Source organism: Streptopelia decaocto, assembly GCF_964273445.1.
Source record: "Streptopelia decaocto genome assembly, chromosome: 5".
Lineage (NCBI taxonomy): Eukaryota > Metazoa > Chordata > Aves > Columbiformes > Columbidae > Streptopelia > Streptopelia decaocto.
This window is the reverse complement of record NC_138659.1, coordinates 35814776-35832143: the sequence shown is the minus strand read 5'-3', so window position 1 is coordinate 35832143 and position 17368 is coordinate 35814776. Positions and strand designations below refer to the sequence as shown.

General features: G+C 46.0%; 1 protein-coding gene across 4 annotated transcripts; it reads right to left on the bottom strand.

Annotated features, from left to right (window-relative positions):
* Window positions 1-1569: 1569 nt before the first annotated feature.
* On the bottom strand, window positions 1570-15718 carry ATAD1 (ATPase family AAA domain containing 1). Of its 4 annotated transcripts, none has more exons than XM_082052920.1 (11): window positions 15582-15718; window positions 13585-13760; window positions 12810-12908; window positions 12431-12551; window positions 11112-11312; window positions 9846-9952; window positions 7194-7283; window positions 5517-5567; window positions 3172-3210; window positions 2942-3078; window positions 1570-2504 (listed from the first exon to the last, which is right to left on the bottom strand). In XM_082052920.1, the coding sequence occupies exons 2-11, from the start codon at window positions 13744-13746 to the stop codon at window positions 2384-2386; spliced, it is 1128 nt and encodes a 375-aa protein (XP_081909046.1). In that variant the 5' UTR covers window positions 13747-13760; window positions 15582-15718; the 3' UTR covers window positions 1570-2383. The 4 variants fall into 4 exon arrangements, with proteins under 4 accessions (XP_081909046.1, XP_081909045.1, XP_081909044.1 ...); XM_082052919.1 differs by lacking the exon at window positions 15582-15718 and adding an exon at window positions 15121-15138; XM_082052918.1 differs by lacking the exon at window positions 15582-15718 and adding an exon at window positions 14542-14791.
* Between the last annotated feature and the right edge of the window lie 1650 nt (window positions 15719-17368).

The window sequence follows — 17368 nt, the reverse complement described above, 5'->3', positions numbered from 1 at the left end:
CTGTATTTACAGAATCCAAACATTTGCAGAGTGGTGAAGGTTACAGAAAACAGACCAACAGGAACACAGAACAAACAAACATTTATTTACCTGTTACTTGAGACTATCCAAAGGTTTGTGTTGGCAGTGTGGATAAGATCGGCTGCTTTAAAACGCCAGGGACAATGGCTGCCGGTGGCAGCCATACCTGTTTATTTGCTGGGAATGTCTTTGTCTCTTCCCTCCGGAGGATTCAACCTTTTAAGCTCCAAGAACGAGACATTTCACACCAAGCTGTGCAATCGACCCCCTGTGCCCCTTCAGGTCAGTCCCAGGGGGTACGAGCTGTGTCCGTGCACCAGCCTGGACTGTTTCAGGTATAACAGCTGCTGAGAGGGGCCTGGGGACCTTCAGCATCAGAGCAGGCTCAGAGCAAACTGAATCACCAGAGAACTTTGTCTTCCCATGAGAGCAGCACGATTTGGGTGTTTAATTGCAAGGCTGGTGTGTGAGCTGGGGCTCACCCTGCATCGCTCTGCCCTGGCACCAGCGGCGACTCGTGACATCAGCATCCCACAGCATAGTCATTATGGTTGGAAAAGACCCTCAAGATCATCGAGTCCAACCATATCCCACCCCGGCACTGCCCCATGTCCCTGAGAACCTCATGTCCGTCTGTCCAACCCTCCAGGGATGGTGACTCCAGCACTGCCCTGGGCAGCCTGTTCCAATGCCCCACAGCCCTTTGGGGAAGAAATTGTTCCCCACATCCAACCTCAACCTCCCCTGGTGCAACTTGAGGCCGTTTCCTCTGCTCCTGGCGCTTGTTCCTGGGGAGCAGAGCCCGACCCCCCCTGGCTCCAAGCTCCTTTCAGGCAGTTCAGAGATCAGAAGGTCTCCCCTCAGCTCCTGTTCTCCAGCTGAACCCCCCCAGGTCCCTCAGCCACTCCAATCACCTTGTGCTCCAGCCCCTCACCAGCTCCGTTCCCTTCTCTGGACTTTGCAGAATTCCACAGCCCAATATTTCTGCCACACCGCATTTCCTACGTCTTTGTGGTAAAGCAAGACACATTTACCACATACCTTCCCCCTCACACATAAAAAAGCCAAGTAATTATGAAATCATTAAAAAACCACCCCATGTTTGGTACCCAAGCACATTACATCGTGATCTCACTCCCAATCTCCTGCCCTTGAGAGCGAGCGGAGCTGTGACCCAGCACGCCAGCCCCTGCTTTGAGCAGTGCCCATTACAGATTTAGGTTGGATTAGTGCACGGTTCATATTAGAAGAAAAAAAATCACGCTATTGAAAACCCACCGACAACTTTACCAAAACGCTCTTGCTGCTTGCATTTTTAACCCCTCGCCTTTATCACTGCGTAACGTGACCTGAGTTACAAGACCCGTGACCAGCAGAACGTTGCTAAATCACGTTCAGAAACGTAAAGCTCGTTCCCTTCTCTTGGGTTTTGCAGATCCCAGCGTCACAAAACGTCCCCCCCACCTCGGAGCTTCGCCTGCGACAAGGAGACCGAGCAGCAGCAAACCCCTGTTGCAGCACAGAACAGATCAGAAAGCCACAGATTCAGAGAGTTTATCAGTGGGACTTTATGAAAAGAACAGTTCAAGATTCTACTCTAACGACTCACAGCAAGGGAAAAATAAAAATAAAAGCAGCATTCATTTTAAAAGCCTCAAGAAGCAGAATTCATACAAAATAAAAATTATTCCAACGTTTTTTTACAGTAGTTCACTATCTTTACTAAATGGCACTGGATTTCAAGTGGTCACGTGAAAGAAAAATCAGTAACATTTCCAATGTTGCCTGAAAGACATCCCAGAAGCAGGAGTTTCTGCCTTCAGATTTCCTGCTAAAAGGAAGAAGGAAATGTGAACCGAGTATCGGTGAATCTTCAATCTATACATCTCCCGATTTGGTTTGGTTCAGTAAGTAGAAAAGATTTTTCCATACTCGAGTTATCTACAGATTATGTCTCTATATAAAAAAAAAAAAAAGAAAGAAGTGTGGATATATACATTTAATACATAGACACAGGCTGGTACGTATATACACAGACTGGTGCCGGATCGTCTCCCTTCCACCCTGCACCACCTCAGATCCTGTTTTAAGGCGACACGTAGCAGCGATTGCGGGACACGACACAGGCGACTGCTCTTGGTCTGGGCGATAATTGTTCCACTTCACGACCTACCGTTCGTTACACTTCTCGTTGCACGAGACGAAATTTCAATAACTTAGGATTCGTCGTATAAAAACAATTCCAGAAACAGAATTCCCTTATTCAAGGAACGTCCCACCCCGTGATGTTGGGTTTTTTTTTTGCTAACTAACACAAGTCAAACTAAATCAGATCAGAAACTGCAAACACACTCTTGTTGCCTTAATCTAAGCTAACGTGCATCAAGACATTCTGCAGCGTGGCGTCCTTGGATTTCCGCATCTTCTCAATCGCCCTCTGGAGATCTTGCTGCTGCACGGGCCGAATTTCATCTTCGTCATGGCTAGAAAGGAATGAAAATAGCGAGATGATGATTCAGGTGCTGCGTAACAGCCACGCAAACAAGACATCCCCCAAAACGGCAGCTCTGACACTGGAAACAAGCCCCTGTGCAGGCAGGTGCCACCCGCCAGTAGGGGAGGTCACATCACAACAAGCGGAGTGACACGTGTGCAGGTAACACAGCGCAGTAACATCCCTTGCCAATTTGTCCCATCTTGGAATGAAGACTCTTATTTTCATCGCCAAAACGAGTAAAGGTGACTTACTCATTGTGTTTTTTGTATAGTGGCGATTTATCAAGGAAAAGAGAACCTTGTGCTTCCTGTAAATCACAGCAAGGTTTTCCAAACCTCTACAGCTTTGCAAAGCGAGTCGGGAAATATGAACAAAGAACCGCGTGGCGCGGGGAGCGTCGGCAGAGAGAACAAAGACACATACGCCTCTTCTTCGCAGGCGGAATTGACGTATTCCCTGACGCAGAGGAGCGCCGCGTCCCGGCACATTTCCTTCAGGTCGCTGCCGGAGAAGCCGTCGGTCTCTTTAGCGACTTGGAGGAGATCTACGTGTCTGTCCACCTGCCCCAGAACAAGAGGAAAGAGCCTGAAAACTCTGAAGATGTTTACTTTGTTCTACACAAACAAGAAAGAGTCACCTCTAAGTATTTTTACCTGTCTGAGATCTTTTCCAGTCTTCACCTTTTTTGAGAGCTAAAAGCAAATTATTTTATTAACTTACAATTTGAACCCTCCAAGTAGTTAAATTCATGACATGAAACTGATGCTTCATCTCATAAAACTCTGTAGCTGATAAAAAAAAGAACAAACAGGCAACTGAAAGCAAACTGTCATATTGGTCTATCCTGTTACTGACAAAGCTCCTGCGCGGTTTTGGAAGCAAAAACCGGACCGCAGAAATATTGACCCATTTTCCCAGATGCCCACACCGGTTTCCTGTACTGGCACGGCTCTTGTTGGTCCAGGGCTCCATCGGACCCTGTTCACCATCTCAGTCGCCTGCTGAGTTACCAAACAACTGCTCCTGCTTTGTTCAACCACAAAACCAGGAGCTTGGAGACAAAACAATGCGTCTAACTCAGACCGAACTCTTTCCAGCCAAGACCCCACATTTATTCAGCCCGTTTGCAGGATCTCTGGTAACAGCACATGTCCCAATGCATCACTATTTCCTTTTCAAGAAGTTAAAAGCCAAACTAGGCTAATAAAAGGCTGAAATTACGGGCTGACTTCTTCTAAGAGGGAAACTATTCCACGGTGATGAAGGCAAAGCCCCAGGCAGAACCTTTGCTGCTCCCAGATGGTGTAGCGCAGCTGGCTAAGAACACACAGAAAGATGACGTAACAGAATCACAAAATCCCAGAATGTGAGGGGTTGGAAGGGACCTGGAAAGCTCATCCAGTGCAATCCCCCCATGGAGCAGGAACACCCAGATGAGGTTACACAGGAAGGTGTCCAGGCGGGTTGGAATGTCTGCAGAGAAGGAGACTCCACAACCCCCTGGGCAGCCTGGGCCAGGCTCTGCCACCCTCACCAGAAGAAGTTTCTTCTCAAATTTAAGCGGAACCTCCTGTGTTCCAGTTTGAACCCATTACCCCTTGTCCTATCACTGGTTGTCACCGAGAAGAGCCTGGCTCCATCCTCCTGACACTCACCCTTTAGATATTTGTAAACGTGTTTTGTAACATGCGTGAACAAGGATTCCTCTTTGAGCGAGAAAGAAGAAACACGGGGAAGATGGAGGGCAGGGCTGCGCCTGTCAGTCAAGGATGGCCAGAAGTTTGTCACGCTGCCTGAAAATCCGCTCAGCTTGAGAGATCCAACTCCTCCTATGGGACAACCAGCACAGGCTGATTTCCCCCCCGCCCCAAAGAATGTTATTTGTGCGGCTGTGATTTACTGCCAGACGCCCGAGACACGCTGCGTTCTTTCAGGTCCATATTGAGGAGCGGATTTGGGCTCCTGCTGAAAGGCGCTGGCGAAGCCCCGGCCCGGCCGCAGAGTCCAGGTGCGTGCGAGGGCTGGGTGGTGGCGCATCCTCCGGGAACCGCTACAAACGTTTGGTATTTGGCAAAGCTCCCGACCAGCTCTTGGAATGGAATCTGACTCTGAAATCACCGCTTGCAAAAGACGATTTAGTTGCAAATAGATCAGCTCTTCCCCCACAATGCTCTGGTTGTTTCATATCAGTTCTGTTTTCACATTTATGTCTGGTATCTTGCGAGAAAGCTACTCCTATGTGAACAATCCAAAATGCAAAGGAACCTCCCCAATATTCTCAGCCATTCGCAAGGATGAGTTGTGAGTTTCAGGTCTCCTGAAAAATCTAAGTTGGTTTTACTAGAGAATGGTATTTTTTAGGATAGACCTCAACCAAGAGACACTGAAACATTATCCCCAGAACAATTAGAGCTGCAGAGTAAATTGGGCAGGAACCTCAGATAACACAGGTCCCGTATGCCAGATGTGCTCAGGTGGTGACACGAACACCACACAATATTAGTAATAATATCTGTAGTTGTTTTCCTCTAAATGAAACACAAACTATGGATCCAAGTGCAAAAAGCAGCACTGTCAAAAAACATCATTAGTATCCCTTCTCCCTGCTTCATGATGCCCTCACATTTCTTTCAGTGATCCAAATGATTTTCAAACACTATTCAACCTCAGTATTTTTAAAGAGATAAATATATGATCTTGTTATCAAGTAAGCAAATGGAGACAGAAGAATTAAGTAATTTTCCTCAGAGATGGTGATTCACCCCAAAACCCCAGCCGGCTGCTCTGACTGAGGCTCACGCTTGGACCAGTAGGGAACTGAGCTGCTTTCATCTAGTGCCGCACCTAAAACCACAGGAGATTCCCAAGGCATAATGAGAAATACCCCGTCAAATAATCTGCAAGATGGTCAATTATAAAACATGTTTTCTACACTCCAGAGTTTGTCCTCATGACAATAGTAACACAGAAAATGAACCATTAAAAGAAGTCTACTTACATTTTCATTCTTCAAAATTAGCTTCAAGATGGCTTCTCTTTGTTTCAGAGCCTTAAACAAAAGAGATTAAAGTTATTAGAGCACAAAAATAAACCCATGCAACATTTATCTCTACTGTGTATTGTGTGGGTTTTTGTAGTTCAGCGACACGAGCCGATCCCTCAAACAGGAGATACATACCAAGGAAACCTCTCTGACGGCAAATCACCCAGCAAAATGAGATTGAGGGCACTCTGAATCCAGGAGCACATGGGACTGAACACACATACTGTGGCAGCTGAACGGTTGACATGCTGTCTCAAAAAATACTTCTTCCATTTCTACTTTGGAGATAATTTTTTTACAAGTAATTTTGGCCATTTTCACCTCGAACTTAGTTATAAAATCCGCAAGGCTTCTGCCAGTCTATGGTGATGCTGAGCACACCCCCAGCACACAGCACGGGAATTATCTGCGGCCTCAATAGAGGAGTTGTAACCAGGCTGGGCGGTGTTGCACGGAACCACAGACAAGGAGAAGAGATGAGGAGTAAGTTCACCAGACAGCTGTGTAACGAAAATTACGTGCCTGTGCCCTAAATGATGCCTCGTGTTGTAATTCTGCTCCTAAGAGATGGAGCCAACCCCTGCGATATCCTGAGGCACCGCTACCCGCAGATAATTCATCCTTCTAACGACGGTTCTTGATGGAAAGACACGATAAAGTACCAAAACACACATCTTTGCCCCTCACTAATTCAAGGAACACCTCAAGATGAGTAAGGTGTAGGAAACTCTACAGAAAAGCAGCTATTAGGTTCTAAACGCTTTGTTTCGAAAAGTATCCACCCCCAAGGAGCGAACGCCAGCTCAAACACGATGGAGCTGGGAACACAACTGCCCTCTTGCACAATCAATGAGTTTTCCTCCCCCAGTTTTTTCTGTAAGTTTCTGCAAAAAATGAATAACCAAGGGTATTTCTGTAGCCAGAAGGAAGCACAGACAACCACAGCCGGACTCTTTATCGCATTGATACAAAAAGGTCTTGTGATGTTGTGTTCCAAGGCAACTAAAATACTTTGAAGAGGACAGCAATAGCAAAATGCATAACCTTGCGATGGCTGGCGTCACTGATGAAGAACGAACTTACTGCCTGCTTGGCAGAAATTGTAAGTGGAATAAGAACAGATTTCCAGATGCTGTGCCCGATGGTGGAAAGGCCTGAGCAGAACACACACCTTGCGACGCGGATTTAATTCCCTCTTCTCTCCTTGAAAACTAAATGCTGTGTATCCAGAAGGTATAAATGGGCGTCGAGATGTACCTGCTTCTTGCCACTGTCTGACCTGGGTGCCGCTCTCCCCCGTAAGCAAGTGTGCGCAGTCACTTTTGTGCTTTTTCTGGTTGTTTTCATGTTAAAAATAAGCCTAAGCCACTCCATTCTAATACAGAAAGAAAATTAGTAGGGAGCTCTCAGAACACGTGGTGTTGTTTCAAATAAAAGACCCCAAGAATCAAGATTTCTGTGAGAAACTTCACCTCGAAAAGCAAATTATATGCATGCTTCTAAAATACTAAGCCCAGATTACAGTCATACGGTGTTTCCTTGAAAAAAAACCCTAAAACCAAAGAGAGATGTGTGTTTCCTGGCTGATAAGGCCCCTGCCTGTAGCATTCAGGCAAACCTGGCACGACTTACAGGTTGGTTGATGTGAAAGCGGGTGGGCATTCTTCTCATGATGGCCGAGTCCAGATCCTGAGGTCGGTTGGTGGCTCCCATCACGATGACCTGCAGGCACCGAAACAAAAAGCTCGTCAGCCTGGAGTCGGCTTTTGAAAACACCGTCGTATTGAAGTTTCAAAACCAAACACGTGACTCTTCATCAACAACATCGACATTTGAAGAAGTTACATGAGGTTTCTTGGTGCTGATTTCAGCACCTGGATTTAAACAAGTGTCTTAAGAGGGCGTTGGGACCACAAAGTATCGTCTGGGTAGAGATTTTTACACCAGACTGAAGCCTTCTGAGCCCAACTTGAAAGTTCGATCTCTAAGCGGTTACCCAAAACTTCCACTTCTAAGTGCTGGTGACATCTCTTTAGTTTCTGGTGGCCTGGGAGGAACTCAAAAGGAGGCATTTTTATAAGGTATTATTAAAAAACTTGGCATTTTTGTGTTATGTTGAAAAAAAGAAACACAATCGGTTCACTGGGATGAGCAAATTGGCAGCTTTTGCATGCACTAAGATGGTTTTTTGTTTGGTTTTTTAGCATTAAAAGAACCTGTATGCACTGGCACAGTGTAACAGCAGCCCATCAGATGTGTACGAGCCAAGCTCAATGCCAGGTGAGTATTTGACCTCGTTCCACTTTTTAGTTTAAGAACAAATTTACTTCCCATTCACATCAGCCTTTTACTTCTCATTTGTTATTGTAAGTTATGTACATTGCCAAATACCCAGTCGCGCAAAGTGAAAAATGTCAGGGAAATTAATCTCCTATCAATAGGGTTTCCTGACGTGCTTCTGGTCTTTTGTCTGGAGTCACTGTTCCGCAGCCGCCTCTGGCCCGGCTGCTTTGGTGGCCCTGAGCGGAGTCACCCTGCCACCTACAGGCACAACTACACGGTGGCACATTGCTTTGCAGAGAAAAAGCCAAAAGGTGCATTTTTCACTAAGGCTCCGACGCTCTTCACCTTCTACAGAGCGTTACGCACCCTTCCCTGCGCGCCAGACGCAAGCCAACAGTGAGCGGCATCGCTGCGCCCGCGCTCTGCTGCAAGGCCCAACGTTGGACCCAAAGTCTTGTCCCCTCTGTGCTAGTGGAGGAATCTTCCCCAAACCAGGTTCTGTGAATGTGGGACCCCCCCATGGCACACACGTGGCTTCCAGACTTGAGCCATCATCCCTTCAAGCTCTGTTTTCCAGGCACTGCGCCCCAAGTTCCTGCTGCGCTCAAGACGACATCCTTGGTGGGTTTCACCCAAGAATGAACAAGCTTACAGGTGCAATCAAATAACATTCATCACAACGCTTATTATTATTTACAATTCCCTCCTAGCATTTGGAATTTTCGTTACCATAGCAAAAGCCAAACTCAACCCTTAATTCAAAGGAAATTTGTTTGGCAAGACGCAATCTGAAGCTCCCAAGTAATTAACAGCAGAGCCCAGCGTTAAAACCTGAGACAACACAAATGTCAAAGCTCTCACTTAAAAAACGCTTCCTGCATTGCAACGGCATCTTGGGCAGGAGCCTGAAATGTGCTATTGAAACCAAAATCTCCCCAGAAACCCGGAGCAACCCCTGCCGAGCGCTCCTGACACGGGGAAGAGACAGCAGTGACTCGTTCAGGCTCCACACACCGAGCTCCGGAGGTGGGTAAGACCATTGATTACCCTCCTTACTGCAGGGAAGGAACAAATTGACTTGCTCCAAGAAGTTGTCACTACATCAAGAAAACAAGAGTAATACATGCGAACACTGGAAGAAATGTGTCCTTGTAAGGATGGATTAGCTTCTAGTTAAGTGTTCATAGCACTGGCCTCTTGTTGATGGCAAGCAAACACTCTGCTCTAAAGCCTCTCAGTATATATATTCACTGTCTCCTAATCACTTTTTTTTTTAAAAATACACATTGAAAAGGCTAAAAATTGTGAAATTGGAGAAAAGGCATTCTTTTTAACGGCATTGAAAGGATTGCTCCAGGTGACAGTTCAGAATAATACCAAGCCGACTTCCGCCTACGCTACATTCAAGTCATTCATTTCATAAATGGTTTTTGTTTATTCATTTTCACATCACCAGCAGCTTTCATATTCTTTTTTTTCTCTCCACAATACAATAAATGTGTTGAGATTGTGGGAGGGGTATGGAAGCGAACAGGAACAACAGGATGGAAGCACAGCTCCATTTAATAGAATAACATCAACTTCTCTACCTTTACAGATTAACTACAGAGTCCAGTACTTGTCTAATGCTTTTCTGAAAACAACTGGGATGAACACTCAGATCTTTCAACACCTTTCCTAAAATCAAAGATTCGCTTCAGCTCAAGAAAATATTGTTGACAAAATGTTTTTCAAAACAGTTCAAGAATTCTCAGTTTTGGCAACTCAAACTATATTGTTGAGATACTTCTGAAAATAAGATCTCTGAATTCAAACCAAAAATGGCTTCTCCAGAAGAAGAATGATCTATTAATAAAACTCATCGCACTCCCATAATATACTGGTAACCACCGAGAGGTAAAGAAGCTGTTTTGGCCGCTACTACACACAACCTGCTGTTCTCCCAAAGCACAATAACCGAGCGGGAAGAACCTGGTTACCTTTGTCATCCCTGGTACTTGCCTGGCAGTTATAATCGGTGTCCAGCCCGTCCCACAGGCTCATGAACTGAGCTTTCATCATGGCAGTAGCTTCGTGGTCAGAACTCGACCGGCTTCGTAAGAAGGAATCTGTATTAAAAGTTTTGGTAAGGCAGTTTACTTTTCTCACGTGCAGACTCGCGCTATTCTCTCTCTTACAAATAATATTTTAATAAACGCTGTCAATAAATGAAAAATATTTCTAATGGTGAAGAGCAGAAAGGTGGAATCTCACCACATTAAGCGTATCTTTTAAATTACATGACATATGTGCCTACCACATGCGACTGTCCCAAATCTTTGCTTTCCTGAATTCATGGAAAGTGTAGCTTGCACCTTAACTTCTCATGTAGAGATGGGAGCATTCAGGAGTCTGGCAAGCCAGAAGACAGCAAAGCACCGGAGATCAGCAAGCTGCAGGATGTACGCTGCACACTTTGCTATGCGGAGTTCTAACTCTGATCATGGTTGCCTAAAGAATTGCCAACGGCTAGAAAAACACCACATTTTCACACCAATACCAGCGGTTAAAAAACATCTTCATGATGCTCCTTCATCAGCCCAAACCAGGGGTGTCAAACTCATTTTCAGTGGGGGCCGCATCAGCCTCACGGTTGGCTTCAAAGGGCCAAATGTTATTTTAGGGCTGTGTAAATGTGGGAGTAATGACATTTATCCAAGGTGCCCTAAACTATGGCAAGAGTGAGAGCTCCACCAGGTTTCTGTGCAGTTCACTCTACGAAGTGCCAGTGCTACGAGACAATGAGCAAATTTACCAGAACTGCTCAAGTTCACAAGGGCTTAAACACTCGCGTGACAAGTCCAAACGCACCAAGCAACTGGCAGCTTTGGTGCCTTCCTAGAACTTCCCCTCCTACTTCTTCAGCCTCATTCAACTGTTATTCCTGAGCTCTCCTAAATGGGTGTTTAATTTTCCACTATGCGCCCTCGTGACAGAAGCGTTGAGGTGTATTTGGTGGTGGGTTTCCTCAAGTAGTTCCCTTGGCAGAAGAAAAGGTTTCCTTGTGAACCACCTCGACCCAACCAAAACTGAGCAGCGCTTGTTCTACTTGTAATTTCCACCACTAACACAAGGAAGAAATACACTGTTTTTCCCAATTTGCCACCAGTACTTTACAATACTATTACTGAACCTCGTTCCATTATTCCTCTTCTTAAGGAAAAGATGAACGTACAGTTGAATGTCACTCCGATACAGTTACTTATAAAAAAAGAGATAGATTTTTACCTATTTCATCAATAAAAATGATGGACGGTTGGAGCTTTATAGCAAGGGAGAAGACAGCAGCGGCCAGCTTTTGTGACTCTCCATACCATTTGTCCGTCAGCGTTGAAGGCTGGAGGTTAATGAATCGACAACCCGCTTCCTTGGCTGTAGCTTTGGCGATCAGCGTTTTACCACAGCCGGGAGGGCCGTAGAGCAGCACTCCTGAAACGTAACGGTGCACACAAAACAGGCTTTGGTCTGAAAGGTGACGGCTTTATTACCGTGACTATAAAGGTTACATAAAACTAAAACCTTATTAATATCCCATAAGCATTTGACAGGACTTGTTTATAGCCAGTTACAGCCCTGCTAATAAAACTCCACACAGAGTGGGGAGAGAAAAGGACAAAAAGAGCCCACAAACATTTTAAACAAATTACCCTCAATTAAATATGACATCTCATATTAGTTTTTAAATTGTCATAGTGAAAGAATCCACGGCAGGGTTTTTCTAATATAGTTGTAAAGGAAATAATCTAAAGAGCAAAAATGAAGTCAAACAAGACTGAAACACAGAGAATTACTAGCGTTTCTTTTCCATTTATGTGACTGAGGACACAAACGTAATTACTCTGAAGCAACGACTTCCTATTAACACGCAGTGTAAGGCACTAATAAAACTGGGGAGCTCACCCAATATGGAAAGTCTGCTTTAAAAAGATAAATAAAAAATCATCTTTTCCTTCAGCTTATTAGATCATGACATTAGAGTAATTTTCCAGGCAGTTTCAATTTGTGACTTAAACAGAAAGCAGCCTGGAAAAACTAAACCAGTTACAAAAGGTCTTCATTTTCCATCACTCAGTATACGAACTGAGATGGGCACCGATATGGGCAGTAATTAATAGTTTTCAGAGAACTTTCAGCAGACAATATTCCAGGGATTGGAGCACTACAGATAAACTTTGGCATTTTGTCCGACATTTTTGGTTCAAATCCTGCTTGTTTGTGGTAACATGCAGCAAATACAGCTGTCAGCATTCCAGCCAAGTCCAACTTCTGTTTTACTGCTGTCACCCGCCGGTTTCCTTACTGCCTCAATCCTGTGCAGCTCAACTCAGAGAAAATCAAGGCATCTCCAGAATAAAAACGGGATCTCTGTCTCTGAATGCCTGGAGTTTCTAGGACTAGAACAGAGAGATGTCTGCAGGAGCAGCTTGCATTGAGAAGGGCAAAAAACCGAGGGTTTTCCCTAACGGTTGCACTTTAGACTGGCAATCCACTTCCTTCTGGTTTTGTTTTAAATGCCAACATATAAATCCACAACATTCCCTTCGTACCTTTCGGTGGCTGTAAGAGCCTGGAATTCTCAAACAAGTATTTCTTCTTGATGGGCAAAATGACAGTGTCTTTCAAATCTGTAATAACGTCGTCTAGGCCTGCGATATCACTCCAGGTTACCTAACACAGAAAAGATGTATTAGAAATGATCACCATACTCCCCGCAAACAAAAAATAGGCACAAGCTTTAAAGTAGGACAAGGCCTCAAAAATAAAATGGACAAGCAAGTAAACAAACTCTCCTATCAACGATGCGGTTTTAGTCTTAAATATTTTCTATGTATGTCCATAGATACACATATACAACAATGTAATCCAAAGTCAAAATCAAGAACTTCCACGGCTTTCATCGGAGTAACATGGAGAACAGTTTCTTACATGCATGCTAAGTGGGTCTACGAGATGCGCAGCGATACTCATTTCGTATTCACTAAGCTTGACATTTTTCACTCCAATTTGCTTCATTAGTTTTTCAGCCTGGGGGAAATAAAACACCCAGAAAATCAGGGAAAGAAATTAAATGCTTAATTCAAAAATTAGTTCTCAAATACTAGTTCAAAATACTAAATGAGGCTTTTCGCTTCTTTTTCTCCCCTTTCCAGGGCATTTTGACTGCTACTGGAGGTGGGGGGAGAATAAGAGGGAGAGGGACAAAGTGCAAGCTGTTCTTAGAAAGGCGTTTGGACAGCAGCGCTCCTCTTTGTCCTGAGCCCCTGCCTCTGCCATTAGGCTGCCAAAAAGCAGCAGAGAATTAAGTTACTTCTGCTCAAGGTTTTAAAAAGCAACCAAGAGACTGATGAGAGCATTACTGAACGTGACTGCTGCTTAGCAAAGTTGTCAGAAGCAGAAACGGCCCTGGGACCGCACACTTGCAGATAATTAGAGACGATGCTGTGCTACAGTTCAGCGGTTTTGCCACCACTTCAAGCAAGAAAATGTAACTTCTTATAAAATGTAAGGACCGAAAATGCAAACAGCCAAGATCGTGAGAGCGACTAAAAAATACTTCTAGGGGTTCTTTTATTATTCCACATGCTTCGGTCAATTGCTTCGTTGGTTATTACAAGTCCAGTTTTCAGTTAGCAGATTTCTCTGTATGAACAGTAATGAACAAGATGGCATTTCACAGAAATATTTATGAATAAAATCCTACCTGTTTCTGAGCTTCTACCTTCTGCTTTCTGGTCGGGTCAATGGCATCGACCATCCATTTAATGGTAAAGTATGTTACAGCACCAAATATGGTTAAACGAAAAATTAACCCGACCACTTCATTCCGGCTCAGGGGACGTGAAAACGCTTCAGCATTGACCATTTTGCCTCTCAGCGCTAAACGTAAAAAAGCACAGGGAGGGACAGAAAGATTATTACAGCTGATTAAACATCTGTCTTATATTTAAACACCATCTTACAAAAACTACTTCCCAGGCACACAGTGGGCATAAAGCTTACCATGAGGTTATAATGAAACATTGCAACGAGAGCACAACCCTGACGCGTAAAACTACGTCAGATTAAAACATGCAGCGCTGAGCATAACAACAGTTTCATTTCCACTTGGAGCAAGCAGAGAAGAAATGGGAGCAGCAATCTGAGGCCTTATTTCTGCCTGCAAAAAGGTCCTGATTTCACTCTTCCCCCAAGAAATCCGCATTGCTTCCAGCTACACAATACCCTAATAAAGTAATAAAAATCAATTTATTTCAGTGCCAAGTTTACATTCCCATTAAAACTAGCATTTTGTGACCGTTATTGACCCAAGAATGCTAAGTCATGGAGGCAAAGATAACTACAGTATTTAAACAGGGAGTTCTTTTCCCGAAGAGGAAGTTTAAAGGAAAGGCACCACACTCAGAAATGATCGACGACTTGTACTTGAATAAAATGAGGTTAAGAGCTGGAGCCCGCACCTGGCAGAATATATTTTGAGTTATTAATATCCTTAAAACCTGAAAATACTAGATGTGGCACAAAGCTCTCAAGGGAAAAGGCTGGCTGCTGTCCGAGCCAAACCCAGCAAGCACAGCATCTTCCAGCTAACGGATTGTGCTGCAGAGAGTGAAAAGCTCTTCCTAATACATTGGAAAACTACTTATAAATATCACGGTACCTCTTCCCCAATCTTTCTCCTTCAGAATCCGCAGCGCTCTCCTCGTTCACGGCCCCGTTTTCCCACCGCAAGGGCAAAAGCGGCGCCTTTGGCGGCCCCCGAGGCTCCCTGGCCGCTCTCCAAGCCGGGGAAAGCCAAGGTACCCTTGAATTCCCCTGGCTCGGCTGGCGGCGCGTTCGGCCGACCCCGCGTTCAGCTCAGGGCAATGAGTCTGGAATCGCGGGAAACACCACCATACATTTACCAGATGTACACGGGCTCGCTTCTGTGTGGGTCACTGCAGCGGTTTTTGTTTCTTTTAACTCTTCATTCTCTGCCTAGAACTTAAAAAAGCAGGGCTGTTGCTGGGCATACCTGCTTGGAAATCAAAATTTGCTTACTGAGGTAACCTAAGCAAGTATCGCAGAGATTCTGCATGTTCTCTTAAGCCTGATTTATTAAAATAAAAGGGATGTATATTTAGCGAACGAGAAAAAAAAGCTTCCAAAAAGCAAAGAAAAAAGCCACTTCTTACGCGACCTTTGCGCTGAAGAGGAACTGCAAGAAAAAGCTTTCAGAGGAGAGAATTTTAAGCGTCACCTTTCTAACTGAAGTTCTGCCTGAATTTTAGCGTTTATTTTCTGGACAGATTGCTGAAATAACGAGAAGTGAACAGTAAACCCCGGGTCCCTAAGGCGGCCACCACATTTCGCGTTCGCTCTGCCCGCCGGCGCTTCAGGCGCGGAGGGGAAAGCACCGGGGGAAGCGGAGCGGCTGCCCGGGGAGCGGCCGCCTCCCCGTCACGATCGCGGCCAGGCCGCGCAGAACCCCCGCCTCAGGAGGGAAGGGGGGAGGGAAGGAGGCGCAGCCCCGGGAGAGCCCCCGGCCCCGCCGGGGAGGCCGCCCGGGGCGCGGCCATGGCGGCGCGGTGAGGCGAAGGCGGCACCGGAGAGGGCCGGGCCGGACCCGCGGCCCGTGACCTTCGCGCCGCCCGGCAGGTACCGGCGCAGCGGCGGGAAGCGGCGCCGGGCGGCCGCTCGCCCTCCCGCCGGGTCACTCACCCCTCGGGCCGGTCTCTCGGACAAGCTCCCGGCGGGTCGGGTCGCGGCGCGGCGGCGGCCGCACGGGCTGAGGGAGGAGGCGGCGGCGGCGGCAGCGTGAGGCCGAGCTCGGCGGCGGCGCGTCCCGCGCTTCCCCCTCCGGCCGGCGCCGCCGCCCCGCACGAAGGTTCCGCCCGGCCGGGCCGGAGCCCCCGGCGCTGCCCGCAGCCCCCGCCGCCCGCGCCCCCGCGCCCATCCCGCCGTCACAAGGGGCCGGAGCTGCTGCCCGGGCAGCCGCGTCCTGGTAACCGCGCTCCATGCCCTCAGAAAAGAGCTGGCGTGTGGAAAACCCGGGCGGTTTGGGTACGTTTGGGATGCTACAGGGATCTGCCAGAACGCGAGTTATCAACAATCCATCAGGGTTTTACTAAGAGATACTGAGGGAATAGTTTTGCTTTTGAATGCTGGGGTCTTTGCCATTTTGGTGAAGTTCGTTGTCCAGTCAGCACAGGCCGATCAGGGCTCTTCCAGTGACCTGAAATGGAGTGAGAGGAGAAAGGAGTTGTGTGTTATTAATAAAACCAGAAGGCCCGTGGTGGTTTGAGGTAGGAAGGGGGCTTGCAAGGCAGCAGCAACAAAACACCAAGACAGGGAATAATGAAATAAATAGAAGGGAAAGCGTATGGACAGCACAACATGAGAGATGGGGAAGAACAAGCTACAGGAAGGGGGCTGCCTGAGAACAGCTTCATAATTGGGCTAAAGCAAGTAGAGGATTTTTCCCAGAAACCTCTTCTGAGCTTCACCAACTTGCAGATCAACAACTTATTGAGTCAGAGGATGCGTTGTATTTTATAGCTATTTTCTTTTTCTTGAATTTGTCTACTCTCTCCTTAAAAACCTTGGGCATCTCCAGCATTTTGTAGCCAAGTCCCACAATTTAACCTCCCACTACGACATTACGTCTCATATTTTGAACCTTGGCCCGACTTGGAATCGGGAATCTAGCAAAATTAACCCATTTCAACCTCCTAGTGTTGTATATGGACTCCAATGTTAGACAGAGAGGGGCAGTTTCAGTACGCGGAGAACTTTGAGAAATGTTTTCAAAGATAGTCTGTACTTATCTATGGATAACCTCCAAGTCCAGCACCTGAAAGTAACTTTCAGGGTTTTATTTCATACATTTCAAGTCTGGGAAAGGAACAGCATGATCTCAGCACACATACATGAATGGAACCCAAAGTAACTATGAGCTGCCAATGTGATCATGAAAAAGCCCTGAGAGCAACGTCCCTAGCAGAATTTGGAAGGGATCGATGCCATTGTCCTTGGTGCTGGCAAGATACCCTCAGGAACACCACATGCCATTCTGGTCATCTGTACCAAAGAGAAACACATAATAATGCAACTGGTGGAGAAATATGTTGCTGAGATGAGGGAAAGTGGAAAGTTTGGGGAGCTCAGCATAGTCAGATGGTGGCCAAGAGGGACGTTTCTGCCAGTAAGAAAGGGTAAAAAGGGTAAATGTTGTGGAGCAGGAGCTGTTTAAGGGCAATTCTGGCCCAAGAATATATGCCTAGAAACCAGTCACAAATATATTTAGCATGAAAATCGGAAGAAGGTTCTGGCAACCGCTTCCCGGTGGGAATAATAGTGGCAAAAGATCTTAAGATGAAACTTGAGACATTGATGAAAGGAATTATATAATATAGCGTTTGCAAATGCTGGAGGATGCAGCAACCCAGGAAACCCCTCCACCTTATTATGCTCCAATTTATGTTGAACCCTTAAAGGCAAAGCGTAGC

Coding starts and splice junctions, on each gene's coding strand:
- ATAD1 (XM_082052920.1), bottom strand. CDS start 13,746: ATGGTCAATGCTGAAGCGTTTTCACGTCCCCTGAGCCGGAATGAAGTG. Junction 12,909..13,584: donor AGGTAGAAGCTCAGAAACAG/GTAGGATTTTAT, acceptor TATTTCCCCCAG/GCTGAAAAACTAATGAAGCA. Junction 12,552..12,809: donor TAGACCCACTTAGCATGCAT/GTAAGAAACTGT, acceptor TTTCTGTGTTAG/GTAACCTGGAGTGATATCGC.